This window comes from Lissotriton vulgaris, chromosome 1_1, assembly GCF_964263255.1.
Source record: "Lissotriton vulgaris chromosome 1_1, aLisVul1.2, whole genome shotgun sequence".
Taxonomy (NCBI): domain Eukaryota; kingdom Metazoa; phylum Chordata; class Amphibia; order Caudata; family Salamandridae; genus Lissotriton; species Lissotriton vulgaris.
This window is the reverse complement of record NC_141685.1, coordinates 1,304,682,707-1,304,709,983: the sequence shown is the minus strand read 5'-3', so window position 1 is coordinate 1,304,709,983 and position 27,277 is coordinate 1,304,682,707. Positions and strand designations below refer to the sequence as shown.

Here is a 27,277-nt window from a genome sequence, read left to right as displayed (position 1 = left end):
CTGCTGCAATTAACCGCGGTGAGCTGGAGAAAATGACAGAGGCACCAAGAGCAGCCCTGAGCTCCAAAACTGTCCTCCTAGTGCTCCAGCCCACTGGGAGGATGTCTGGTGGCATAAAATGGCCTGTCTGGCCCTGATCTGCCCTAAACAACTTCTCTCCAACAGAAGCCTTTGGAAGCTATGGTACTGGACAGGCTGAGCCTTCTTACACACATTCTTTGTCTAGCTTAACTCTGAGTCTCACTAAAGAAAGAGGCATGGCTTCCTCTCCCCCCGTTCACTCGCACTTACATAGAAATAGAAGAACCTATATGGAGCCTTTCCAACTCGCTTCTCATTTTCATGGAAGCACATTCGGTGGGAAACTGGTTGGTGAATTCTCAATGTTCACTGCCAGAATACCTGTAATCCAGTGATCAGAAACAGGAAGAGGACTATGCCAAAGAGGTGGATATGTCGCAGGACGTTTAAGAGTATGGGCGGGCTTGACTAAGGGGTTAGCGGTTGGGTTAGGCTAAGTATGATATCTAGGCTGGTGATCAATGTAAGGCTTGTGGTTAAGATTAGGTTTATGGTTAGAGTTAGTATTAGGTTTGTTGTATGCCAGTTTCAGAGCCATAATTTAGACCTATGATTTGTGTTACAGTTAAGTTTAGGATTAGTGTTGATGAAGACATAGAGGTTAAACAGGCGGAGTGGTTTCAATGTCGTTTTTAATTACATGATATGCCACGGTAAATGTAGGTCGATGTATTGAGTCACATATAGTGTTATTTAGAGGTGGGGGACCTTGAAGCAGCAACTTCTATTGCATCAGTGTCCTGATGTGTCCCAATCACGGCTTAATGTGGTCCTGACTTCATTGTGACAATAGTTGGCATAGTTTGAACATGTTGACATGAATGTACCCTTTTCTTGTTTCACGCAAGCCGTAGGGTAAAGGTAGGCATTATTGGCATGTTGTAGTCTTGATGGGGTATAAAAGTGACGATGTATAGCGTATAATGGTCATCCCTTGTATGACGGTTCTCATCCTCTGCCTATTTATTCCACAGGATGATTGTGTGAGTCTGTGGCATAACATAGGAGTGGAAGGAGCAGGGAGGAGAAATGAAATGACGTTGAATGTAGAAGGAATGAAAAATGCTCTTTAAAGTTTGAAAAAATAAATCTGCGTTGAATTGCATATACACATTTTATGACCTGCCTGTAATGCCTACCTTTTAGCCAATTTTTAAGAAACTTGTGCAGAAAATTTTTCTATTTTGATTCAGTTTTTCAAAGTTTTATTGCAGACTGCGTTCCCTGTAACAGTTCTAGTGTTAGGTGTTGAGGTTAAAATTACACAGGATAAAAGTAGTGGAATATGTCATTAGTTCCTCATGAAAGCCTATGGCTTTCTAGCCGATATATGTGCAATTTGTGTTTAAATATGTGTTATTTGGCCCTGATCTTTATTCAAATTGTTTAGCTGGTGGAGAAACCTGCCGAACTCCCAGTGTTGTAAATTAGACTTACTCCCTTCATTTGCATCACCTGTAGCTCATGTTTTCATGCCCCATCTATTTCAAAATACCTGAAGGCCCCCTGTCTGTTCACAAAGCCTGAGACACAGAAAAAGACCTGCATGATGTCAATGTCTTTTACTTTATCAATTCAATCATTCCACATAAAATCTCTATACAGTGTCTATGGAAGAGCGGTTTTAGATCTGGGTCACAGGCACAAATGACAGTCATAACTTTGGAGGAAGGTTCTCAGCACAAAGGCTTCGTGCGCAGACTTTCCAGTCAAAGACCCTTCTAGCACAAGGATTTCCAGACACGGGCCATAAACTCACTGCCTTACAAACAGACTCAGCAAACCTTTCTAGGCTCTTCTACTGAGAGAGACACCTTGCAACAACCATGTCCTGCTTGTCGATGGTGGAACATTAACACCCCCGTTCAGGGTGCAACAGCAGGGGCGGCCTTAGGCATGTGCAAGCTGTGCAGCTGCACTGGGCCGCCAAACCCCAGGGGCCGCCACGCCAATATATATCCTTAATATAATAATCCTCTGAGGATGGATACATATTTGCGTGGCTGCCCCTGGCAGAGATTTGGCGGCCTCCGGCTCTGTTCCACTTCCAAACACCGGGACCCCCCCTCTCAACTGGCCTCCGCGCCTGCGTTCCTCCTGTGGCATCCTACCTATGCTCCCTGCCCAGGGCCGCCATGAGCCTAGAGCCGCCCCTGACAACAGTAATTCTGACATTGGGCACAACCTGTGTTTGCTCCAGATTTCAGATTCCGAGTCAGTTGCACATAGGTCTTCTACCTTGGGTTTTTGACACTGCACATTCCTCTAAATATTACCTGTAGAAATAATCATGGGCAAAATGGTGTTAAAAGTGGAATGCTACGCAGTAATACTGCCTGGTAGGATTGGTTCTGCATGTTATTACCAACTTTAGAATGCGATTCCAAATGAAGCCCAGAAAATTCTGGGTTAATTCAATTCACGTGCAGTTACGTTATTTCCCGGACGGTTTTGGTGACAGGTGTTTTGGACCTATTCAGAATTAGGAACTGAGCGCCCAATCTTGTTTCTAATCTTTCTTCCACGAGGTCAGAGAAAATGTTCCTCTTTTTGATTGGGTCAGTAATCCGAATTCAGGTTTAAAAGAGAGTTTGCACCTGAATCGTCATTATACATTTTGCTGAATTGCCAAACTACTCAGTGGCTTTCCTCACACAAATTCAGCTAGGTAACACCTGGCTAGATTTGTGTGGAGAAAAAAACACAACTTTCTGAGATTCACGTTTCAGAACACGGGTAAATATGGGGCATTATCCTGGTAGTGATAATTCGACCAAGAGAACTCATAATAATGCAAAATGACGAACCCCAGAAAACCAACATTAGTTATTCCCTTTGTGTTATTACTGCTTCGTTTTCCTTCACTCTGGGAACGAACACTGTTGTCAGCACCGCACAGACCCATCCACTTCTGATCATGACTGCAAAGGAATAGTTGAGCCAAAGGCGGCGTTGCACCTAAATTGCCATATAATGTATGGCTATGCTTGAATTTCAGTGGCTGTCTTTGGCGAAGTTATGATGCTACTGTTTCCGCATTGTACATTATAAAGTAATGATATATTTTCGGGGGGTTCACTGTAAAATGTTACTTCCTCTGCATCTCAGTGGAGACTGGCTCATCCCAAATCTCACTATACTTCTGCAATGAGCCTCTCAAATCTCCCATATCACCTTCCTTGTACCCTGAAAAGGAGCCTCTCTGTCAATATATTTGTCCTCATCCCCTTCATGGGAGTCTCGCTAATTGCCAGGACCACTGTTCCTTGCACCCTTCCTTTGGTGGAGTGTCTTTGGGAGTACTATCATTTCTTAAACCGTGTAACTTCTCGAGAGATTCCCTATCAGCGTTTTTCTAATTCTGTAAACCAATGTCCTCCAACTTTTCAGTGGAGACTCTCTAAGTCCCAGTACCAATGACCTCGTCCCATCCATTCAGTGGAGTCTCTTAAAAGTTACACTCATTTCTCATACTATTACCTGGGGTCTCTTCTCTTCCACATATGAATATCATTGTACCCTTCAAATAAGTGACTTTCAATCCCCACAGCAAAGACCCCGAGCCCCTCTGGTTCCGCCCATCACTGGCCTCCTATCCTATGGAGCATATCACTAACCCAACGGAGACGTCCTTGTAAACGTTTTGCTGTCCCTCAACACCAGGTTAGGTCCCACCTCGCTTCGCTTCACCCCATGCCTCCTCCAGGCTCAAACATTTCAAACACAAATTAAGGGTACAGATTAGATTACTTACACAGGGAGGCCATCTCCTTTGGCAGGTCTGTAGGGAAGCTTCGGAAGTAGGCCCCGCCATTGGTGAGGTCAAAGGGTGGGGAACCACGCATGTTGCTGGAGAAGGCAAAAGGGTACATGGAAGGTGGAAATCCATGTAGCTGACTCAGCTGAGTGCCGGGTGAGCATATTCGGTCCTTACTGGAAGACATGCTGGCCACTGCAGTAGCCTCCTCCTTGCCAACAGATCCAGCAAATTCTTCCTTTCCCAGTCTTGGTTTGCTTCGGCCTCCGGACCCTTTCCCCTCCTCGTCTGGCCTTTCTCCTCCATCTCTGCATGAAGCCGTTTCACTGAATTTCATCCTGCTGTGGTAGTAGGCCGACAGATACTCCCGGCGCGGGGCCACGGCATGGTGCGCCGGCGGGTGGTGGTTTTCCAGGGAGAGCCTGGGCAGTCCCTGAGTCCGAGGAGGGGAGGTTGACCCAGCCAGCCCGTTGCTAAAGTCAGCTCTTCTTGAGTATGGGGGTGCCAGGCTGATGCTGACGTCAGTCCTTCTCAGTGGTGGGGGTCCCAATTCGATGCCCACCTCAGCCCTCCTCGCAGGTGGGGGTGCCAGTTCGAGGCTGATGTCAGCTCTTCTTGAGGACGGGGGAGCCAGATCGACGTCAGTTTTTCTTGAGGATGGGGGAGCCAGATCGAAACTGAGGTCAGTTCTCCGAGAGGACGGCGGGGCCAGATCGAGGCTGACAATGTGCCTTTCTGGTGACTGGGAGCCAGATTGGTCCTGGTGGTCCTTCTGCTTGTTATTCAATTAGACGCTTCCTAGGCAAATGAAAGCAAGAAATGTTAGTGCAACTACCCCACTAACAGAAATGTGCGCATGCTTACACAAAGGTAGACACAAATACACACTCGCGTCAGCAGAAACACACACATACACAAGCAAGCATGCACACCCAAACATGCATGCATACATACATTGTGTGTCTGCTACACCCAGTGCTTTAGTTTGTAAAATAATTAGTGTCGGTGCCCAATGTTTTTCTCCAAAGTCCACAGGAGTGCAGAAAATGTAGAGATTACTGAATACAAGGACTACCAGACTTAATTCCACCTGATGCCTCTTTCTCCAACCATCATACACCCAAACCCTTTTACACTTGCACGTTTGTTTCATGCCTGCTTTCTCTGTTTGTTACTGTTTTTTTCTGTTCTCTTCCTCTTTCCTCCTTTTGTGTTTCTCTCTCTTTTATTCTGAGTGAATGTCTAAGTGGGGGAAAGTAAGTGTTGTTCCCCAAAATTGATTGTCAGTGGGCACCACCTGCAATCACTGGTTCATGACTGCACCTTGAGCTTTGGGAAAGACACCTGAAACGTTAGACATTCAAAGTTATCAGGAAATTGCCAGAGATAGTAAATATATATATATATATATATTTACAATTGTAGTAGATTGGCCTTCTTTAAAGCAGCCCCCTCACTAGGCTGGCAGTAGGTTCTTCCTTTAATTCATTCAATGCCCAACATTTCCTAATACAGCCACCTCGTGAACAACACTGGAATGTGCAGCAAATCAGAAATGTTATGAGGTCAAAGATGCATTCACATTCTTTGCAATGCCCGCTGTGTGCCTTGCTCCTCACTGCCCGAGAACCACTGAACAGAAGGATTTCGTCTCAGCTGGACCCAAGTTTTATTGGAGGGAATGTATAAATGAGGGTGTTGTGACTGGGAGCAAGAGCGATTCACTTATTTTTATTATATGATCAGCTGCCTTCAGTCTCAACAAGTCAGAAGTTCATAAAGTATAACAAATATAGGAGCACACAGAAGGCCACAGCAGGCTTAGTCGCTTGCCATTTACAATGACTTACACTTCAGTCTTCTTCACTCTGGCACAGTTGAGACACTGAAATGATTGTAGGGCAGATGCACAGCAAGTTTCCAAAAGGTTTGGTTAAATTTTTAGGTGCCACACAAGTAACGTCAAGTGTCCCGCGACGTTAATACATGAACATGGAGGTTGTGAGGTCAGTGGATCACTGATCCCATCCTTATGTGCACATAAGGATGGGATCAGTGATCCACTGACCTCACAGTTGAGACACCACCATGTTGATGTTGGCGGCGGTTAGCTACTTCATGGTTGAAGTGCACGGAGATGGTCCTGGAAATGGGACCATGGGAACATAGGAGCACTGCGCGGTCTACTATTAGCATTGGTCCTGGCACCATCCACAAAGAGCCCGTGTTTCCAGAGTTTGTTAGTGGAGGTGGCTTAGAAGTACGGTGTCCTGCTTGCGTAAGTACATCAGCCTAACATTCACGTTCCTTATCACAGCTCTACATGTTAGAAACATCATGATATACTTTACTTATTCTTCTTGCTTGCTCACAAGTGCTTCTTAAAAATGCACTGTGTGCAATATAAAATACCAATAAAATGTGGACAAGTTAGTTCGATACTTACACCAGAGATCAGTATTGTTGGACTGTGTACTTCTCTAACATGATAAATTTACTGGATACTCTCACAGGACAGCAGAAGAACTTCAAAAGACATGGTTGTAACAAAAAAAATACTGTGGTGACAAACTATGTAGATGACTAGGTGCATGAGCCTATTGGCGCCATGGGTTAAATGAGAAATGACAGTATCTGCCTGTAATATTGTAGTAGCACTGGCGCTTTTTTGGGAGGTGCTGTAGCTTCTGATTTGTTGGTGGCCAAGCTTTAGAAGACATTGAAATCTTCAGTGTCATCAATCACCTGACCAGCTAAGATGAGGAAGGGCATCACAAAAATGTGTGACCTCTCCTCCCCTGCAGGGCTTGGTATGGCGGGGTTTAGTGACTTGGTTTGCCTTTGCCCTACAAACCTTTCAGTTGCATTGGTCTGTCGGATAACATCACTATTTAATAATCATTCCATGTGCCACTCTCTAAGCTGAGTCTCAACATTTAAGCTGCTGAACTCTTGTTTTTTTTTTTATTACAGGTATTCTCTTTGATATGTTCTTCTGCAGGGCCTGACACAACAGGGGCATGTGATTTGTCTTTGCCCTGCATGCGAATCAGATGCAACAGCATGTCGGGTAACTTCACTACTTGACAGTTGACCCTCATGCCACTGTCTGAGCTGCCCTTGGCATTATCAGGTGCTAAACCTTTAAAATTGTATTATTACAAAAATTCCTCGGATATGACACTTGCATTATAGGGTATACAGGACATCCATTCCCTGGACACAACCCACAACACTTTTTTTAAACAGGGGCTAAATGGTAGTGGAAAGTCAGCCTTCCATCTCTGAGCAGGAGATCAAAATGAGAAATTTCCATCTCCAATCTGAGCATGTGCATGCAATTTGAGAGGAATAGTGATGCCAGTTATACAAAGTTTGCTTCTGGTAGGTCAGCCAAGATCCAAAAAGCAATGAAGGAAAGCTGTTTCTCTGAAATCCTCTATACCGATGAGGAGCCCCAGAAAGAATTTACATCGTTGGTGTTTTGATCCCTCTGATATCTTGTGTACTCCCTTACGAGTAGGTTGTTGTGTTAAAACCAAAATGACGCTCTTTAATCCTCTTCAACATCTGTTAAAAAGTATTTATTGATGCGCTGCCTGAGCTGGACGATTGTGATATGTGTGCCTAATCAGACATTTTTGACTGATCATAATAGGAAAACCCCGGATACAAAAAAATTCAAGAGAACCAAAACAAACGTTTTTGCAGTTTTCTTGTGGTTGTCAAGTGAGCTTGTAGATCTTGCATAAGACAGCGCATGAACTTGTTCTTGCAAGATCTTTTTTAAACTTTCAGGGGGCTTAAAGGCCGTCCATTGCTTACCATTGGTTGGATTCATTGTCATTCTCATTTCCTTGCTTCTTATTTGGTAGCTTCTCTAGGCCTCCTTCCTCTCTGTGGGGTGGTCACACTCCTAGATTATGGCTGCATTACTTGTGTCCTGCCACTGCTCACTTTTTCAGATGCTACTTTTTCCCCTTTTGTTTAGGGGTGCATGTGTTTTACAGATGTCTCTCTCTCTTGTACTTCTCCAACTCTGTGTTCCTCCTCCAGTTCCATCTGTTTAATGTTTGGCTTGCCACAGCCCCACCACCCAACCTTCAGTTGTCTGTCTGCTTATCCCCAGCCCCTCTTAATCACTCTCCACTGGCCATGTGCTTTCCCCAGCCCCTTGCAACCAGACTCTCTTGTCTGTGTGGTTGCCCCAGCTGCCCCCACCCACACTCAGTTGTCCGTGTGCTAGCCTCCATCCTCTCCCGCTTACCTGCCATTGTCCATCTGGTTACCCCCAGCCACACTCGACCAAACTGTGTTGCCTGTCTGATTGACCCCACCCCACACCTACCCTTCATTGTCAGCATTTTGCCCCCCCACACTCACTCTTCGTTGTCCTTATGGCTGCGATTCGCCCATCTCTTCCACTCCCTGTTGTCTCTTTGCCTGGCCCGCCCCTCCTACCTACTCTCCATTGTCCATCTGTTCGCCCACAGCCCTTCTCGCCCACAATACATTGTTCATTTGCTTGCCCCACCCTCCTTTGTCAAAATGCTTGCCCCAAGCACCCCCCGTCTACCCGCCCTTGTCTGTATGCTCCCCCATTTCCTCTTCTCACATGTCCCTCCTTCTCTTCCGCCCTCCCTCGGTCCGCCTCTGTGTTGTGATAAACCTTTTTTCAAAAAGAGAGCGCTGTGGGAGGTGAATATTATCGTGCGTAATAACTAACTAAGGAAAGTTGCAGAGTTCAGGAAATCATGACTCAAGGTTTCCTGGTACTGGTCTATGATTTGCCCTGAATGTCTTATAATAGCTTCTGAGCGGGAGATGGACAGGAAGATCACAAGACAGAGGTAATCTGTATTCCCTGAACGTAACTGCATATATAACCAATTTTTATAGTCTGGTTGATCCCAGAATAAATACTAAGGATATTTTCAAAAACTGAGAACACAGTCAGACATTGATATAGAAAATACCCTCGCTATCATTATGCAAATATTGCGTAATACAGTATTTTGGGCAAAGCACTTTAAGCACAATTATCCCCTGAAAGTCATCAATGCAAGGAGATAGTGTCCTTATCTTTTAGTGTCCCCTCTTCCTTTTAGCTTTCCACCCTCCTGTGTGTACCTCAGTGCTCATTTTAATTTCTCAAGGTTCCCTTCTATGTGTCATCATCCCACTTATGGACCAGTCTTTCTGAATTCCCACTCTAAGGGACCAATTACGAACTTGTCCGGAAAGCATTCCTACCAAATTTGTCCTGGAATGTTTTCCGAACGTCTCGCATCAGGGAAGTCCGACTGAGCTATTTGGATGCATACAGATGCTTCCAGATATGATTCGGTCAGACTCCCATTAACTTCAACGGGAGTCTGGGTTCCAAACGAAAACACAGGCTCCCATTGAAGAAAGTGGTGAGTGGGGAGAATGGTGCACCCTGTGGCGGGCACCACTTGTTGTCTGCCACACTGTGCATGGTTAGAAAGGGGGGTCCCTTGGGTACCCCCACGGGCCCCATTCGAAAGGCCCCAGGTAAAGGGGGGCCTGCTATGGGCCCCCAAATATATCATCCGGTAGCTGATTCATTTTGGAGAAACAGATTCGGAATGGCTGCCAAACCGTTCATCATAATCACTTGAATGGAAACCGAGTCCATAGAGCTGTACGATTCAACTTCTTAAGACTCAACCTGTGCGAATGCCTTTCAGAACCGATTCGGACAACCCTAGCGTTTTACGGGCATCGTAATCGGTCATTGGTAATTGTGTAAGATTCGGTTGGAAACAAGGGTTCTGAATCGGATTCGGCAAACCTGAATCCGATTCAGAGCCTTTCTGAACTACATCGTAATCGACCCCTTAGTGTCTCTGTTCTCTGCGTTCAATTCCTCTGAGTGTTCCTGTCGTTGAATGTCCTGTTTGCTTTCAGTGTCCTCTCAGGAGATCCATATGTTTTTTTTAACTTGGCACGATTGCTCTTCACCCATGGCTGAAAGTAATTCACCTCCATTATACACAGAAGACAAAAGTGGCCACTCCACCTCTAGTTATCTCTAAAAGGTTATGATAAAGTTAATATCTTTGTTCATTTAACTGTAGAAGCAGTAGTCTGGCCTTCCTTCTTCTCAGCCACTAAGCATGGTTTGGATATATGCATGAACCTGAGGGAATTAAAATAATGTTAGAGCCTAGGCAAATGGACAGATGCCACTGTATCCTTTTATGTAATCTATGGTAAAATATATTTCAGGCATGCCTGTTACTGGAGGTCAACCCCTTAGAGTAAAATATGGTGGGAAACATGTTGACTCAGTCACATGTGGCGTACCTTGAGCTGTTCCTTTGGGAGACCTATGTGGAGGGGGCTATTACAGATGGTAGTGCAAAGTGGACGGGCCACTAATACATTTCCAGAGGGGAGCACAGAGGTTGACCTGGAGCTGTAAAAAGTATGTGCAGCTGTTGATTAGAACAAGAATGATAAGGGGAGCCAAGTGTTTTGTTCTACTGTGCAGGGACTGTGCACTATGACTTGCACACACCTGAAGGTGAAGCAGCTGGACACTGCAGGATCTCCTTGTTTACTGAGTCTGGAGGCTGGTAGTTGCCAAAAGAGCTTCCCGGTCCAGCTGGCACTGAGGTTTCCTTGGTGATCCACCTTGTGATCAATTTGTATCTTCATTTCTACTGGCCCAGCTTGGCAACAGATATTGAGGGATTATACAGGTTCCGACACGACCAGAGCAGTGCTGAAACAACTTTCTTGGCTGTCCTCATTCGCTCCTCTATGAACAACTGTGTGCACACAGGGGACTAACAACTGATCACCCCAGAGCCACATCAAAGATAAGAAGGAAGGCATGGTCCAGGGCTGGCTCATGGTCCAGGATTACATTGACTAGGAGGCAGTCAAGATGCTGGACCTAGGGTTGAGTGAACTTTCCCAGACTCTGTGGGCAAATCACATCAACCTATTTCCAAATCAGGGGTTTTGTAAGGACTGCTGCAGAGTCCATTAGTTATTAGAAGATTGAATTGAACTGCAACGCAAGCTGAAAAGCTCATTGATAAATTTTGGGATAATGAATACTTTTGATTTAAACAGTGGATACTGAAAGATTACTCTCAGACAAAATGACAAGTAAAAGGTATATGATTCTACACCGTAGGGAAGGTAACTCCTGTTTAGAGCAATCATTCGATTGAAAATCAGAAGCTGATGAAATGGCTCCTATCTTTCTATCTTTTAGGATTACGTCTGTGTTACCTATTTAGACTGTATGGCAGCCTTCATTGCCAACTGGGAGGACAGCTTGGTACACCTCCAGAGGGTGCTGGAGGCCCTCCAGGGAAGTCAGATCACATTCAGAGCATCTAAACGCTAGGCAGCACAGAGGCCAATGACGAGTCTTGGGCGCAATCTTATTGGTGGTTAGATACAACTCTTCCTATCTACAGTTCCGGCCATTCTGGACTGGGTTCTCCAGTATGCAGAGAAATGTGAGGGTATCCCTGGGTTCACTGGTTAATATCATACGTCGCTAACTATGTGGGTCACTAGGACTACACAGGTACCCTTGGCAGGTGTGACCTAACAGACATACCTTTTAGAAGGTGATATGAACTGCCGACTGATGGGAGGCCTTTAATAGGTTGAAGAAAGCCCTGTACAAACTCCAGACAAATGTGTCGGACTGTGAAGTTGACATATATTGGCCTTATTCAGCTAGAAAGGCAGAGAACCTTATGCGGCCTATTATTCGCTTACAGTCGCTTGCACAAGAGCAGGACCGGGCAGCAATGGAGAATCAGTTTGGCCATGGAAGAGTTTCCGTCCCTATCTCAATTGCACAACCTTCATGATACATATAGAGCACACAGAGACGTTTTAAGGCATAGGCAAAGTGGGCAATTGTCCAGAGCCCCCACCTTTCTCGGACTCCCCTGAGAAAGTAAATTTAATCTTTCTCTCTCTAGCTCACCTCTGTCTTTCTCCATATAAGAACATCTCTTCCTCTCTTTGCCTACCTTTAGCCTACCTCTACCTTTGTCTCTGTTTGCCCAGTGCCATTCAAGGACTTTGGAATCCTCAGAAAGACATCTTTCAATAGTTTTTTTAACCTGTTTCTAAATGTTTGGCATCATACGGGCTACAATTAGCACAGCAGTGGGTATTAAAACTCGATTTTGGCACGAGCAGGAGCCACAAAAATTGTCTGTCCAGCGGCCCCAAAACCCTTAAGAAAACCCTTAGATCACAGACCTCTGAAACTACTAATAGCAGTGAAAGGAGGTAATCCCAGCTCCTGAAACAGTGCATCTCTTTGCAGGGACCATACTTCACCATGGAACATAGGCTGGAAGTGTGGAATATGGAAAAGTAATAGGAATATTTATTGATTTTCATCAATTGATGCTAACTATCCTAAGGAGCAGTTCCCTAGATCCCAGTGTCTTCACTTATTGGTCTTCCAATCTCAGCGACCGCTGTACCCCGATTTCATTCTCATGGAGCAATCTTCCTCATGGTCTATGGGGTAATTGTATATTAGGGGACAGTTTATCATGTTTGAGGACAACCTTTTTCTGGTCCCTTTGCATGAAGTCTGTCGACCTCCCTTTGTAAAATCCACTCAAGTCACCGATAGTATGATGCTTTTTCTCTCACTGTGGATGTATCAGACTTGGGTTTAAAGTACACGCTCCTGTTTCTGCCCAAAGGAGTGACTGCATGCGAATGGCTGGCTTAAGAGACAGGACATACATTCAGCCTCAGTGTAAAATGGTTCCCCTTGTGCCTACCTCAAGCAAGAGAAAAGTCTATGAAGCAGTCCTTGCACTGATAGTGGTGCCCGGAATTTGAACAAAACGTTCCCCCCTAAATGGAGATGGACCCGAGTCCAACTCCTCCAAGAACTGGATAAATTATTGACCACTGATCCATTACGTGGAAGGATTACACTGAAGTTGGACTTGTGGAATTTGGGATCCATCATTTGTATCAAGATGGAAGAGTTCTACATTATGGGACAGACCAGGCCTCTTTCCTGCTTAAGTGCTGCCAGACAGACCTGAATCAGCCTCTCCAAAAGGACTCGGAACTAGTCCAGGACCATGTGTCTGGTCTGCTCCAGAGATTAGGGGTTCTACACAGGACAGAAGCTAAACCAAGGTGGAGAGCGGATCCAGGAATGGAGGAGAACGATGAAGACGAAAGACAAAGTACAGGCGAGTAGTCATGCAGTAGTTAATTTTCTGCACAATAAAAGTACTTTGTAATCCTCGAACTGGAGAAGTGTGGCTCACCGATTAGAGCAGCAGACCCTGAGGCAGAGGTCTGGTCCGGACCAGGGTTCAATCCCGTCGCGGCAGGGTCTTGGGCTCAATGTCCTCGGACCAATAATTCTCGCCTCGTGCCTACTCTAATCATGGGTTCCACTCTGCAACTCTGGGCAATAGCTTGCTTAATCTCCACACCGGCCCTAACAACGCTGAGGATGCCTGACTTCACCTTGGGGGTGCCCAGGAGTGGGCTCCTCACAGGGAAAGGCCAAGAAGGGTTCCTCGGTGGTATTCGTACACCGCTTAGAGACCCCTGGGTGATAGGCGCGATACAAATCCAAATTACATTTACATTTACATTGAAGGTAGGTATGGACAAAGGTTTCAGCAAACCCCAGATCTTTGGCCTATTCAGAAAGCTTCTGTTCTCTTTGGTGAACCAAAGTTGCCTGACTGTTCAAAGTGAAACTAAAACCTTTATAACACATCCATGCACTAGATGTCGTGAAGCAGCATGTCCTGTGAGCAGGCCATCCTGCACCAACAGATCCTGAATACATTTGTTGTAAGCCCTCCTTGCATAGGTGAGAAGGGCAGGGAGTTGGGAGCAGACTGATTATGGACTGTAGGAGCCAGGGTCTCTGAGCACTTGTGGGCGATTGTGAGGGATGGCAGGAGCAGAGAAGCCGTGCATTGGTAGAAGACCCCGCATATGGGATCCACCAGGGTCAGCAGACTTCTGCCTAGTGGGGAAGTGCAAATGCTGCTGTGTGCAGCGTTTTGTAGCAAGGCTAATGGTTTGCCACTGCACTAAAGGGCAGCTGAAACTGTCTCTCTTTTTTTGTAAACTCTCGAATTTTATGCATTGCGAACCATGTAGCGTTTAAAAAAAAAGTTGTGAAGTTGAGAGTCTGCATTTTTTGCAAATTTGCACACGATTAGCTGATGATCCAACACCTGTGTCAGTTTAAGACATTGAATTACAGACTTTCCTGATCCGATATGTGTTCATCGTTCCTTGCCTCTAGTGTCCCAAAGCCTGTCTTTGAAGTTGTGCCACCCATTGGCAAAGAAATGGTAATGAGCGTGAGCTGTACGTTTGTGAGACACTGGCCCTTGAAGTTCCCCGGCCAGCATTACCACATTTGAAAGTGGCTTGCAGAACCTCCCTGACATAGAGGCATTTAAACCATGGCCAGTCAATTATGAGCTATGTACCTTACCGTGGCCCACTACCCCTAGCCATGATTGTGGTGACTCAGAGGCCCAGTAGAATGAATAAACAACTATATGCTGAGGGTAGCTTTAGGGCTCCAAGACATTCAGAAACATTGACAGCAATTAACACCAAAGGCCCAATTGTCTAGCAAAGTTTGTATTATTTCCATTAGTGAACTCTTCCTGGCCTTTTGGCACAAAACTCTATCGCAGAAGCCAAACCTGCTGAACTATCTTGAACGCTCAAACACACGTAAACTGTAGTGCCAGGTCAGTTTGCCACTAGTTCACTCTCTGTTGTGTATTAAACACAACAGACATCTGCAAAGACCCGAACACTTCCAGTGCTCGTGAAGTCACAGGATAATCGTCCTCTTTCTAAAGTATAGGCATTAGCCCCCATAACTGCCATGTTATACAATATCATGTAAAACATTTTAGGGTCGTATCACTGCAACCGCTTGTCCTGTGCATTTCACACTTCTAGATTTAGCTGTTGCGCTTCATTTGACAATGATCTGTTATTTATTAGTATGTTAATGACTCGTTTCTTTTCGACACTCCAGCTCAGACTGGCCCTTTACTTTAATATTGTACTTGAGACCAATCCCCACACCTCTCCTCTAAGTAAGACTTGATAACTGTAGAAGAAGTGTCTGTCTCCCTCTGTGTATTCCTTCCTCTCAGTGCTTCCATCCACTATTCCCTTTGTTTGGTTGTTGTTGCCCTGGGTATTCCCTTCATCCGAATGCCCCCTCTATGATTATCTCCCCTCTGGGGGCCCTCTTCCTCATAGCGTAGTCTGGTCTAAGGGCGCCTCTTCCTTCCAGCACCCACTTTGGGTTTCCTCTCTGTGGCAAAGATGCCTTATCACTATAAAGTCTGTTAACTGCTTCGGTATTCTGACTCCCTGCCCCTTCCAACTTACTCAGGGTCTGAACTTGAGGAACGTGCCCCCTCAGAACCTAATAACAACACACAGAACCTGACCCTTATGCCCAATAGCCGAACCTGGGCAGAGCAAGGGTCGAAAATGTAATGAGAGTGTCTGGGATGCCACCAGCTATGGATAGTGCTAAATGAATTCAGACTGAATTGATCTTAATGGAATTTTAAGTCATCCCTATTGTATATATGTATCATTGTAAATATTACACATTACTGCCCCTTTGAGCACTGTGCCGTCTGCACTTATTTTACCTATACATGATATATTATACCTATTATGGAGAATAAATGAACTAAAAATATTGAGTAGAGGGAGTTACATTGATCGGTTAACAAAAGAGTCCTGTGAAACCATTTGTGTTGGTTTCTTTCCCTTCTGAAACGGCCACTCTGATTCTACCTTAATATGTCTGTGCTCAAGCTGATATGACTTCGGTGTGTTGGCGCTGAAAGTATTACACCAACAGTGCCTGTATTCCAGACCTAATAATCTTCTGGTCCCTTCCTTTTATTGGTATTTAGACAGAATATCGGAAACAGAAATATCGTGGTCCAAAATATCAAGTGTCGGGACCCTTGCCAGGAGGCCATTGCAGCTTACACCACCCATTGCCACCACTATCGCTACCGATGACAGTACCATCACAACTAACCATCACACTCATACAAGTGTGACAATTCAGACTTTATACATACATTAAAAATGACTAATACATGCCATCCAAGCTATTCTTAAAGCTTTTGGGGCAGGTACTATTGATTTTAATTTATATTTAATTATTAAACTGCTGTTGTTGTGCTTCTCACACAATTAGACAAACAACGCCACCATGTGGCAGCTCTTGTAAGAACTGGTGTTGACAATAAAGTGTATGTAAATATCAAAAAAGGACTAGCTTGGTTGTGTTTTACCAGTGGAGACTCAGTACGTATGACGGCAAACCATTTGGTTTGGTTGTTAAGCCCTCACCCACCGACCTAGTCGGTGGCATGCTTCATCATCGGGCCCACCACAGTAACGCCGAATGCGTCCCGGGTGTGCTTCGACTCCAGATTACTGAGGAGCTGGTATACTTCTCTGAGTGTGCTGTGAGGGGGTGTATAAGAAAGTGATTTAAAAGCTATGCTGTAGGTCCCAGTGCCCGAGGGTATACAGAACTTTAATAGCTGGGCCCACGCTAGCGTATAAAAAGGCAAGCGGACGCGGTGGAGCGGGTTATGAGCTCCCGCGTCCTATGTGGTCGACATGTTTCAGCCAGGCCTTTTCTTTATAAAACTGGCTTTCCTCAGGACCAATGAGAGTGTGGGTGAAAAAAATTAAATTAATATTAAGTGAAGTGTTTAAAAATGTGTCGCACACGCTAAGGTGCTATACGTGTGTGGAGGGGGGTTCCCTCCGCTTTAACATGCTATTTGCTGTTAAAGCCTCAAAGGTCACCAGGCAGGGAAGAGCGGACCGAGATTACCGGCCTCCGTGCTCCATGAACCTGTAGTCCTGCTGCGGTGCCTCTCCGTTTTGATTTGCTGATACTTGGCAGCGCACAGCTGCGAGAGATATACTAACACTGTTGACAATAAAGTGCCGGTGCTGAGCACCGGAAACACTGACTCAAATTAAGCACTGCCCATGTGCACTTACCGTCTCTATATTTTCTCCTCGATATTTTTGACACCATATTATGTCCACACGGTATTTCTGTTTCTGATATTCGGTCTATGGTCCATTTTATTATGTGGCCTGCCTCAGTCTACATCTCAACCTTCTACATTCTTGGCAGAAAAGGCCATTGAGTACTGAGCACCAATGAGACCTATGCCTCGCATTAGACAGGTATAGGAGGGACACCTAAAAGGAGTGCATATGTGAGCCACACAGTGGGGGGGCCAAGCAGAGGACCACAGCAGACTATTGTGTGTGAATTGGGCAGGGAGCCCTGAAGAAGCATGCAAACCCCAAGAATGCCATGCAGTAAGAATGTCCAGGAGAGCTATGAGGCATGCAGGCCTAGGAGGGTCGTTCAGAAATTAGGCCTACTTCCCCGTAACGGGCCTAGAAGAATTACACAGAAAGTAAGCTTTTGGAGGCCAACGTAGAGGCTTACGGTTCGCGTTCCAGCAGTCAAGCCTGGAAAAGTCATACAACAGACAGATTTAGGATAATTATGCATTAAGCAGGTATAAGAAACTATGTTGAGACCTAAGAAAGCAACGCAGCGGGCAGGTTTATGAGTACCGTTCATAAAATAAACCGAGGAGGGCCACAGCCCAGCCCTAATTTGGAGCCGCGGACCACTTGTGAAACGGAGGCGGCTGCCTGCACAGCTCTCACAGCTCTACCCCTCCCGTCTCTTTTCTTGAATCGGATCCAAACTCAACCAATTATTTCTTTTTTCCTGCCTCAACATATGATTTAAATCAGAGTCATTTTGGGATCTGGGATAAATGGAGCTTATGTTCTGTGCTGCCAGCACTAGCCCAGGCTTGGCTCACAGAACCAGTCTGCTGGCGCTGTACTACCCAAGGGGCAGCATGTGAGCTGGAGACTGCACCTGGAACCCAATTTCATGGCATAGTGCACTGCAGGCATAACTGGCTCGCTTCTTTCCTCCACCCCTCCCAACAGAGGCCAACCATGATCTTACAAAGCCCAACCATACTGTTCCAGGTCCCCAACTGTGCCCAGGCATGCTACTGCAAAAACCACCAGGGGCCTACCTTACTCCTGCAGCCCCCAGGGCCTCCGCCATAGTCCTACTACCTCCCAATAGGACACACTTGTCATACTGCTGCATTTCCGTGGCACACACACTACACACACGGTGGCAGTCCCAGCACAAATGTAGCTCATTCCTCTGCACTGCTCGAACACATCATGCTGTTATACCCTGAACTCACACCTCTCACACCGAGCATCAACAAGCACATACTCTGCTTTGTCTCACAGCACACACAGCGCTACAACAGATGCATTATGGATGACACGAGTGTGCTGTATACCGCATGCACTGCTCAAAGTGCAGCACGCCTGCTGCACGCACTGCACACAACTCCGCAGCACCGAGCACTCACACGGCTCCTGGTCTCGCGGATCCCAGCAGAAACGCTGCTGATGCAACAACAAAACACACAGTGGTCGTAGTGCTGCAGCGTTCAGCGCACACACACACACCGCGACTAGCAAATCGTGCTCTTTAACTCAACACCTTCACCACTTCTGGAGCTTGCAGCCTTCTTGCGCACAACATACACATAGTCTTGTGTTGTAAGGTGAATGTTTCTCTCCTGCTCTGTCCTCTTTCTTCCCCTGCTCTCTAGCTTGTGTGTGTGGAATGTTATATATGTCATAGAATGTTTGTTGGGGGATTAGATTCAGTTGGTGACTGAAGGCGGAGCTTCCAGGAGGACAGCTCCTGGTGGGGCATACTTAATAGCATATTTTCCACCTGCTCACCTCTACGTCCTGTAACTATGTGACATTAAAGACTTACTTGGAACCTACATCCTGACTCCATGTGGAAATCCTTACTACATCTTGCAGTTCCCAGCAACACTCGATGCTACAGCCCTGGCCAGGCGCACACACCGCCCCGAGTACTGCCATGTATGGGACCACGCTGCTCGCGGTGCTGCAGCCCCAACACACAACCGCCCTTTAGCTGCAGCCCTCGGTGCACGGATCATTCATAGCGGCGCAGGTTGCTTTACACACACCGCACCTGATGCTGCACACGTCTGTCATACTCTTGCTTCACCCCATCATTTACACTGCTTAGAATGCAGCTCTCCCAACAAACACACCGGTCAGAGCTGCAGCACACCGCACACATGGAACTGTTTACCTGCCCCCCCAAGACAGACATCTTCCCTAGAGCCGCTGCCCCGCTGCACACAATGTTCACATTGCTGCAGCTCCCAGGACGCAAACCACACCTAAAACCGAAGTATTTTTTTTTATTTCAGTGAAAAAAAAAAATAGAAACTGAGTTATTGTTCTAACCTAAATGTACAAAGCCATTGACGTTTGCCAGTTGTGGTTTAAAGGATAAAACTTAACTCGCACATCCCCATTGTGCTGTGTGCCACATCACACATTCACACGTGACCTCATTCATGACCTCACAAATGACATCATTGATGACTTCAGCACTGAAATCATTGGTGACATCACTGCTCAAAACAATCAAACATGGTGCTATAGAAAAATGAAAACGTTTTAAAATGAATATGAAATATAAAATAGAATACAATAAATGTGTATAGCAAGTGGAAGAGCCAAACATAGAGAGAGAAAGAGAATGAGAGAGAGCAAACAAGTATCAGACAAAGAGAGAGAGTGAGGGCAGGAGAGAGATAACATGGAAAGGAGAGAAAGAGGGACAATGAAATTGTGAAAGATAGAAATCAAGAGAAAGGGTGAGAAATTGAGAGAGAGAGAGAGAGAGAGAGAGAGAGCGAAAGGATGAGAGAAGTAGAGAGAGAAAATAGAGGGCACAGAGAGAGAAAGAGACTGAGACAGTGAGAGAGAGAGGAATGAGAGACAGATGAAGAAGGATAGAGGGATGAGAGAGAGAAAAAACACTGGTAGTCTTCGACATCTAGGCCGTAAACTTGATGCACCGATAATTCACCCATATTACAAGCTTTAGTTGCCACAAATTCCAGGTGACTCTTGGAGAAGTAATTCACGAACTATGACACACAGACAATTTTGTTTTTACAATTTAAGATTTGGAGGAGCCCGATTGATGGCCACTCCACCAAGGTCCCAGGCTCACTGTGCCACTGGATTCAAGCTAGCCTGGCTGATGAGGGGTGATGCACCGAAACCGGTCCAAGGATGCTTGTTTTTGGCCCAGTGAGGACCTGGCTTGACAGTTCGGCCTGGACTGTTCCCATGAGGCCCAGGGTCAAGTCTGATTCACTTATGGCTGGGTCTAAACTGGGGTGGCATAGTGAGCAAAAGAACAATGGGTTTAATCCAGATCTCTTGACTGGGGGTAAATGTTTGATTTTCTCTGCATTCCGTCCATCATCTGTGTGTCTTTCGCTTTCTCACCCTAAGTGTTCCGGGTGTACCCAGATGTGGGTCCCGGGCTCACTGTGCCACTGGATTCAAGCTAGCCTGGCTCGTGAGGGGTGATGTCCCGAAACCGGTCCCAGGATGCTTGTTTCTGGTCCAGGAAGGACCTGGCTTGGCAGTTCTGGCTGGACTGTTCCCATGAGGCACAGGGTCAAGACTGATTTGCACATGGCTGGGTCGAAACTGGGGTGGCATGGTGAACAAAAGAACAATGGATTTACCCCAGATCTCTTGACTGGTGGTGAACTGGGGTCCATATTGGATTTGCTCTGCATTCCCACCATCATCTGTGTGTCTTTTGCCCCCTGGATACAGGCAAGTCAATAAAATGTCCTCTCAAAGAAAAGTGCAGCTGAGCAATCATTACACAGTGACAACTGTCACTGAGTAGCGGATATGCAGATTGAGAGAGCGTAATACCCATTTTTTTTTGCAGAGAAATTCTAAAATTGAATTTTATAAGGCAGTAATCAGTATTTTCTTAAATCAATTTTGGTGTTCTTTGGTAAAAATAGCTTGGAACTGTAGTCATAAATGTGTGAATCTGTGTTTATTAGTAGACTTGTTCCAAAAAAACATGTGTTGTTGGCCACATTTATATTCATCGGCATGGCATAATATATTCATTTATGCCATGTCAGTGAAAATAAATGTGATCCAAGTAACACATTATTTAGCTCATGCTGTTCTAATAAACACACAGTCACGCGTTTATTAGTACAGGGTAAATTTGAAATTCGAGATTATTACCCCAGTACAACAAACTTACACGAGACATTCACTTTTTACTGCCTCACACTGCCTACAATTAAGTTACACAAGGAATCAACCCTCCAAATATTCATGGGGTCTATTGAATGTGATTTTACAATACTGCACAAATGTAACCCCTTGCATACTGGTATTAATTAAATACCTTTTATTAAAACAAGGGCACGTTAAAAATACCATGGCATAAACCATATATGCAGATGGGCATAGTATAGTGTGCTCTTCATTATGATTGTTGAGGGTTGGGAGGGACAAGATGACATTTTCATACTTATAGTTATATATGTATACCTTTTTCAGTGTAACCAAAGCTCTAGACATGCATACAGAGCCCTAGTGGAAGTGGTGAATGTTTAAAGGTATGATAGGTGGCTCTTCATATTTAAAAGACTCCCCAGTCAGCCTGACACCAGCCTTTTTTTGTCTGTGTGGTTCTATTTTGATGGTGTATGTTACTGGTTGTGTGGTGATGATTTTTAATATGAGTTATTAATTGGGTGTGGGGGTTAAATGCACAGCTCTTGCCCATAATTAAAGTCACTAAATAAACCTGAGTTCAACACCCTGGTAGCTATAGCAGAGAGTAGTCAGGCTTAGCTTAGATGCAATGTGTAAAGTATTTATGCTGTATTAAAACAGTAAAAAACTAAAAATGCAAACAATAAAAATTGCAAATCAAATTAGAAAAAAGGAGTAAAATGTAATAAACAAAATAACACCAAAATAAAAAAAAATCCAGCTTTGGGAACCGGAGTTACGAATTTTTAAACTTAAAAAAATATATTGTAAGTTTAGTAAGTATGAATAAACTGTTGCAGTGGGTGTACCAAGCACAGTGACAAATAAAGTGGCAACCAAAACCAAGAGACAATGTACAACTATGAGCGTTACAATCAAGTAAAGTATAACCATGACAGGTGTCAGAGGAAAAAACACTTCAACAATATATCAGAACAATAATTTTGTGGGCGATTCAATTGTGGCAGGGAGGTCAGGAGCTGCTGTGTTGATCATGGAGGGGGCATCTGATTGGGACTGCTGTAGGAAGCAGATTAGAAGTGCTTCCCAGAAATCTTCATGCTGAGATGCAGGGAGTAGTTCTTGAACATATATTTTGGCTCAATCTCTGGAGTTTACCATGTCCGGTATCCACCTAGATGCTATTGTTTGCACCCAATGTACGGACACTCTTCTCTTAACTAGCAAGAGGGCCATCACTAAAGAATCGCTGCAGTCCTTTAAGATAGTCAATAGGGGCACCCAACAAACCTGTAGTGGGCAAGGGGGTCACCGTGCAGCACACCATGTCAGTCAACAGGCAAAACACCCAGGACCAATATCTGGACTTATAAGGCACCCCCATGCAATATGCAGAACACCTGCATCAATTGGCCCTTGCCCCACACTTCCTATATGGCACTGCAGCATCGTTGTAAATGTAGCTAGTTTTTTTAGGGTGATGTAGGGACGGTGTAAAAATTGCAATTGTATAATCTGGTGACGATATGTAAGGGGGCATCTCGTAACTGTGCAAAGCCCGGCTCCCGACTCCTCCTCCCACTCCAACCTGCTAGTGTAGGTTGGGACCAGGGCTTGCAAGGTCAACTCTTTATAGAGAAAGTAGATGGATTTGCCCAGAGCCCCACATTGTATGTAGCGTATATGTGCGCTGCGCTCAAGCGGTGGGCTTGAGAAGCCTGGAAAGGCCTCTTTAGCCACAGACTGCAGCCGACACTAAAGCAAGGTTGTCATGGGTGATGTTACCGCCCGATACCAAAACTCATGCAGGCTAATGAATTCCCCATTCGCGAAGATGTCCCCAACTTGTCAATATTTCATTTGGGCAACCTGTACGCTGTCAGTTTCTTGAGCATGGGTGAAAGCAGGATGTTATACTGGGCGGTAAGGGTGGGGTGTATGTCGCCATTCAATTTGCCCTGTTGGACTGAACCCAACATGCCATACATCATGCCGACCACATCCACATCACCCATGTGCACGAAGGGTTGCAGACAGATCATAGTGCAGGGGCCTGAGGTGCATAATAGTGCGTTCTATCTGGGCTGAACCTGTACCGAGGATCGAGTAGTTAATCTAGTGTGCTTGTGCCACTAAGTAATAAATCTGAAGGTCCAGCACTTCTTGGCGGCCAGAGCACAGAGGTTACATCAAAATGTCCCACCTCACACATGGCTGCCTGCCTCCCCAGACTAGACAGCCGAGCGTTTGTCATAATTGCTTGATGAACATGGGCTGTATCCTAACTGGGATGTTGGCAAATAGGTACAAGAATTTTGGAGCTATTACCATCTTGATAATTGAGATTTGACCAATTAAGGAAAGTGGTAAGTGTGTCCACTGTTCGACCCGCGTTTTAAGCACTTTGAGCACTACTACAAAGTTTTGGTGAAGCAGTTCTGCAATGTCATGCATCACGTACACAATGATGTATGAATTTTTTTACTTTTAAGTAGAAATTGCACCAAGAAACACAACGTGCCAATGATAGAACAAGTCATGGTACAACAGGATCTAGGTGCAAATTGATTCTGACTGTGAGGGAGTGTGGGCCGGATATACTGACCATATTCACAATGGTGACACATTTTACCTTTTGACTTTATAAGTCCTTTAAGTCCCAATCCACCAAATGAGTACACTTCTAAAGCCTCTTGTAGGTTTCTGTGTCCCTGTAGCTTTATCAGGAGGCCAGTCTTATGACCCTTGGAGTCCACTTTGTCCTGGGTACAAGAGTTAGAGCAGGTTCAGTCTTCCAGGTTTTTCAGGTCTCAGACAGCAGATGAAGTCCTCTTCTGATCTTCCACAGGTTCAGGAGAATTCTGAAGTGGGTACCTGGAGGTGCCATATTTTTTCCTGGCACTAGCTAGTGGGTGGGAACGATTCCTGGGTATGCCCTAACCAATGTGGTTACAGTTTCCGTGGCTAAGCCTACCCACTTGGGGCATTGTCAAAGATGGCTGAAGTTTTCAGCCACACTAAACTTGGGCTCTGAGAGTGAGGATGTGCGAGGGAGTGTACTAGTGTCCGCCCACATCTAACACTAAAATCCAGTTTTAGGCAGACCCTGTACCCTCCAACAAACTCAGAGACAGAAAGAAGCCTGATAAGACAAAGCTGAGCTTTTAGCAACCAGAGAGTAGATGGGTGTTAGCTATATCTACTTGTGACAGGGAAGGCCAGTTTGAAGTTAATCAACTTCTTAGGCCTAGCCCCCAGGCCGTCATGTCAAGGGTACAACACTCTACCCTACACCCAAGACTCTTTGTCCCTGTTTAGGGAGCAAGTTCACACCTCATTCACACCCATTAAAATGCTGATTACTGGCTGGCAGAATGGAGAGAGAAAAATGCAGATTTAGCTTCCAGAGACTTCAGGTAGGGCAAAAGTGACTTGTTAAAAGTCACCTTTCAAACTACTGACATACGCCTACAAAGCCCTCCATGAACAAGGACTAGCATACTTGAACTACCGCCTCAACTTCCACCAACCATCTTGAAACCTTCTCTCTGGCTCCCTCACTCTGGAATAGACTCCGCACATCCGAAGTAGCCACAGTAAAGGACGCTCCTTCTCCCATCTCGCTGTAAAGTCCTGGAACGCCCTCCACCTCCAAACATCTCCCTCGCTGGCGAACTTCAGGAAAAAACTCAAGACCTTGCTCTTCAACTACACCAGCATCATAGCACAAGGATACCATCATGGGTAATGAGCTGTGCTCTACAAGTAATGTTTGATTGATTGATTGATCTTTCCATAAAAGGGATTACTAGTCCAACTTCACCCATCAATTTGAATTGTAATAAATATTTTTAAAAAATCCAAACATTACATTTGCAGTTAGTTCCTAGGCAGAGATAACATTATTAAACCTAATATTGTATCCCACTGTTTTCCTATGGAACATCCAACCCTGCCACAGTGAAAGTATCTAGCCTCTGTAAGGTCATGTTTAACATTAACTTTTACATGTCCTACTTTAAAATATCATACACCCTGTCTTAATGGGCAGTAAGACTTACTTAGTGGTGACATATAAATATTTATAAGGAGGGTTTTAGGCCTGTCAAAAGGGGTTATCTTGACAATTCGAATTTTCTGTTGAAACCTGCACAGCCAGGCTGCTGGTCAGGAACAGACTAATTTGCATATAGCCAGGTTCTGAAGCTGGGATGGTGCAGTGAGCTAAAAAACGGTGATGGATCAAGCCCTGATCTCTTGACTGGGTAGGAGTATTCTGCATCATTCAGAAACTCTGTCCATCACCTTTTCCAAAATTGGTGGTAGATCTGCAGTCATGTTTGCATTGTCACTGTAGGGGATGGCACAATGACTGCAGCGGTCCTCTTGTGACATTTAAGTTCAAGACCCTGGTTGGTCTCAGGTCATGGCCTTCAGCTTGTCCCTGTAGCACTAACTTGTGCATCCTACAAGAACCATAGCCTCAACTGTTTATTTTAGTAAAATATTCATGAAAATGCAAAATTATTTTTTCTGTTTTTACACCCATTTCCACACTTCTGAGTGCCCCTCAATAATTCCCTGTAGCTGGACACTTCTCATAGTGCCTCCAGCTTTCTGTGTTTTTTCCCTGTGGTGCTGTTAACTCGTTTTAGACCACAATTGGGATTTTTCAAGATGGCTGGAAAACATTTCTTCCCCTTTGTAAAGCAATCACATTTCACAATCTGAATGTGATTCTCAGAAATTATGATTTTAAATGGCTAAGATGTACAACATTGTTAACCCTAAAGGCACAGTTGACACCTTTTCCAAACGTTAATAACTCGCAAATGACTGGATCAGCACGCCATCTGAGTAAAGTTCTACTGTTGTGGCAAGTTTGGTGTAAATTTGTTCAGTGGTTTTTGCTTTAGCTGTACACAGCATTTCCTGCGGAACCGAAAATGGGAAACACAACGTTTTTGACCATGCATACCTTTTTTCCCTGAAAGCTAGGCTAGATAGCTCAATCAATAAATAGATCCATAGATATACATATATGTATAGTCAGTGCTTAATTTGAGCCGGTGGTTGAAGGTGGGGGTCTACCTGCACTCATTTTTGGGGACCAGCCCTTGTTCCTCAACAGACTTTGATCCAGAGCATTTGCATCACTTTTGACATTGTTAACCTGAAAACGATCAATGTATTCTACGTCAATTTGTCATCAACAGAAATTTAGTATTACTCCTATACATTCGATACATTCTTGTTCTTTCCCATAGTTTTCAAACATTGGAAATAGAGTCTTGTTCCCACACCTTGCTTCAAGAGGCTCCAGGGGCGCAGCGATACAGCCATGTTTTGCACATGGACACAGGCAGCAGTCTGCCCCCAAAGCTGTTTGGGCGTGGTAGAAAGTTTTGCCTGGGCTCATGTAGTACACTTGTGATCAGAGACCATGAACAAGGGGAAATTAGCAAAAGGGTGGAAAAGATCTGTGGGTAATTTGGACAGAACTTCAGAAGCCGCAACTTACAACCAGCGCTTACTGGGCATGGCTGAAGCGATGAGGACATTTGTGATGTCATCCTAAACATTATCTGTGAAGGCTTGAGCAATTCATTGATTGCCTGGGTCACCATTGCTGGTGAACTTCAATGTAGAAGTGATGCTCCCCGTACATTGTACTGAGATAACTTACTTTAGGTGTAACATTTTGCACTCCACGTCGATATTATGTGATGCTTCTTGGGACATTGTATATACCAATTTGCTCAATGTATCCTACGAGTGATTCATGCTGTAAAGCGCTCCGATACCTTCGGGTCTGGATAGTGCTATATAATTATTATTATTATGATTTTGTGTGAGGGGTTTGTGTACGGGGGGTTAGTTTTGCAGCAATATCGCTCCCCCCGCCCCACCCTTCCAGCCTCCCGTGGAAATTGTGATTTGACATTTCTTATGGGCATAAAAGCACTTGCTGCAGAGATCCTTATATAGCCAGCAGTTTTCAGGCAGCAGTACAAGTGTTAAGGTATCTGTGGTGATTAATGTTTTTCTGGAGAACAATTGAGTTTTGTCTAGTGGCAATTTTGACTCCTCTAAAGGAGCGGAGAGGGTTAATAATGCCTGCTGCAATGAACGTGTAACATGCAGATTACAGAACTGTAT

The 27,277-nt window shown here is 45.0% G+C and overlaps 1 protein-coding gene across 2 annotated transcripts in view; it reads right to left on the bottom strand.

The window, feature by feature from the left end:
* The window catches only part of RARG (retinoic acid receptor gamma), a 378,215-nt gene that overhangs the window by 300,643 nt on the left and 50,295 nt on the right, over positions 1-27,277 (bottom strand). For both annotated transcript variants that reach the window (XM_086965476.1, XM_086965487.1), the window contains exon 2: positions 3,836-4,636. In XM_086965476.1, coding sequence (XP_086821602.1) covers positions 3,836-4,175 — 340 coding nt within the window. In that variant the 5' untranslated portion in view covers positions 4,176-4,636. The remainder of the gene's footprint in view (positions 1-3,835; positions 4,637-27,277) is intronic.